Source organism: Entamoeba invadens (assembly GCF_000330505.1).
Source record: "Entamoeba invadens IP1 unplaced genomic scaffold scaff_1105074726561, whole genome shotgun sequence".
In the NCBI taxonomy this organism is placed as follows: domain Eukaryota; phylum Evosea; order Mastigamoebida; family Endamoebidae; genus Entamoeba; species Entamoeba invadens.
Window position 1 is genome coordinate 52,493 of NW_004443755.1, and position 2,190 is coordinate 54,682.

General features: G+C 29.0%; 1 protein-coding gene across 1 annotated transcript; it reads right to left on the minus strand.

Moving 5' to 3' along the window:
- Nucleotides 1-314: 314 nt before the first annotated feature.
- EIN_038920 (dual specificity protein phosphatase, putative) lies at nucleotides 315-980 on the minus strand (the record flags this gene model as incomplete). The annotated part of the gene is made up of 1 exon (XM_004261405.1): nucleotides 315-980. One exon carries the CDS (start codon nucleotides 978-980, stop codon nucleotides 315-317), a length of 666 nt encoding a protein of 221 aa, XP_004261453.1.
- Nucleotides 981-2,190: the final 1,210 nt, after the last annotated feature.

Here is a 2,190-nt window from a genome sequence, read left to right on the forward strand (position 1 = left end):
TTTAGAATAAGATGATGCTAAGTAAGTAATTTTAGCTAACAACTGAATAATTTTATGCTAAAATTACTCAGTTGTTTTTTATTTGTTTTCCGATAACTTTTTTTTTCTGTCAAATCTCAAAACTATTAAAATAAAACTAAAAAAGACTTAACTCATTAAATTATTTAAACCATATAATTATAACATTATAATAGTATTTTAAATTATAACATTATTAATTAAATGTAAATAATATAAACTATCATATAAACTATCATATAAACTATCATATAAACTATAATATAAACTATAATATAAACTAAAAAAATTTAGTTTTATACGAGCTGACAATCTTCTTTTTTTTCTCCTTTATTTGACGTTTTTACCTCTTTTATTGTAACTTTTTCATTGTGACATTTCTTTTCATTTTCAATATTTTCGAGTATCATTTGGTATTGATATAATTGAGACATGAAGCCATTGTTTGGCTGAATAATAGGCCTTTTAGTTCTGACATAAGTAATAGCCTGGTCTCGACTTAATTTTTTCGTTTTCATGATATAAGCCACGATGATAGAAGCGGATCGACTTACGCCGGCCATACAATGAACTAAGACGTTTTCTCCCTTCTTTTGAGCTTCTTCTAAAAAGGAAGTGCCCTCATCGAAATACTCCAAAATGTTAGTCTCTGGCATGTCCAATACATTGATTGTTTTGTAGCGATATTTTCTTTGATAGAAAGGTACCACGTCACACACAGAAAGTATCCATTTGATCTCAAGTCGCGCAAGTAAGAACTGATCGCTTGCATTTGCGAGTGAGCCAAGATATATCCCATGTTCAATCTCAGACACCTCATCAGCTTCATATGTGGACACCGAGAGCTTCATTTGTAAACACTCAATAACTGATGAAGACAAGTCATTCCCAGTCAACGAAATGGTCTTTAAATTCTTCCAGTCTTTATCGACTTGAAGTGTAGAGAGAAGATTAAAGTCCATACACAGATTGACTAGGGAAGGTGGATACTCCGGGACTTTTGTTAAATAATTTCTTGTTAAGTCGATCACTTTGAGATTTGGGGAAGACCTGAAAGAGTCGTTTTTGAATAAAAGAGTCGAATAAGAAGAGTCATCGAGTTCACATGCAGACAGACATAAAGACTCAAGATACAAAAAGGGAGTAAAATCATATGTCGATATCTCGGGGTAATGCGCTAAAGATATGTCAAGCAGATGCTGTATATTAATAATATGTTATTTATTATAAATTGTATATTAAAAGGTATTAAAGTAATGAATATAACACACCTGCTGCCCTATTTTTATAACCCTGGGTATCGATATCAACTTTTCAAGATTTGGACAGGAAAGCTCAAGGTAATCAATTGAATCTACTCTTAAGGATTTTAAAGAGTTACCAGTGTATATAAATTGTTTGATCGGATTGTTAGATAGAACAAGAAACTCGATGGCGTCGGGAAGAATAAGCTCTTCTATTTGATTCTGGGTAATTACTAATACTTTTAATTTTTTAAATTTGGAAACATCGAATTTCCCTTTAAACGAATTGAAGGAGATGTCTAAACTGTCTAAAGGAAGTAAGTTCAAATACTCTGGAAGTTCAGTAATTGCATTTGATTCTATATTTAATTGAGTGACTTTTGTAAATAAATGTAAGTCGGGAAGTTTGGGTATATTGCACTCTCTTATAACAATTGATTCTAAAATGTCAGGGTTGCACGTTTCGAGTTCCTCTTTTATAGTTTCTTCTGTTCTATTTGTTTAATACTTATTTTCTTGTTGGTCGTATTTTAATAATAAATTTATTGTAATTGAAAAATAAATTTTAATCATAATACATTAATAATAGTAAATGAATGTAATTGGACGTAGTAATGTATTCATATATATACAAACTCATCGAAGAAATAAGCTTCTGTATTTTCGTATTCCATATTTTGTTTTTTAGTTCAACATAATAAATTTATATATTTATATTTTGGATTAAAATTAAAACTGTTTTTATTATTTAAATTCAAATGTCATTGTTTTCAAAACCAAACATTATTCTTGAGTTTTTTTAATAAAGACTTTTTTGTATTTTTTCTGTTTTTAACAATAAATTATACAAAAGTATAAACACGATTACAGTCATGCGAAAAAGTTGTCGCGTTTGGAAAAACCTGTCTTGAAAAAATATTTTATAGTA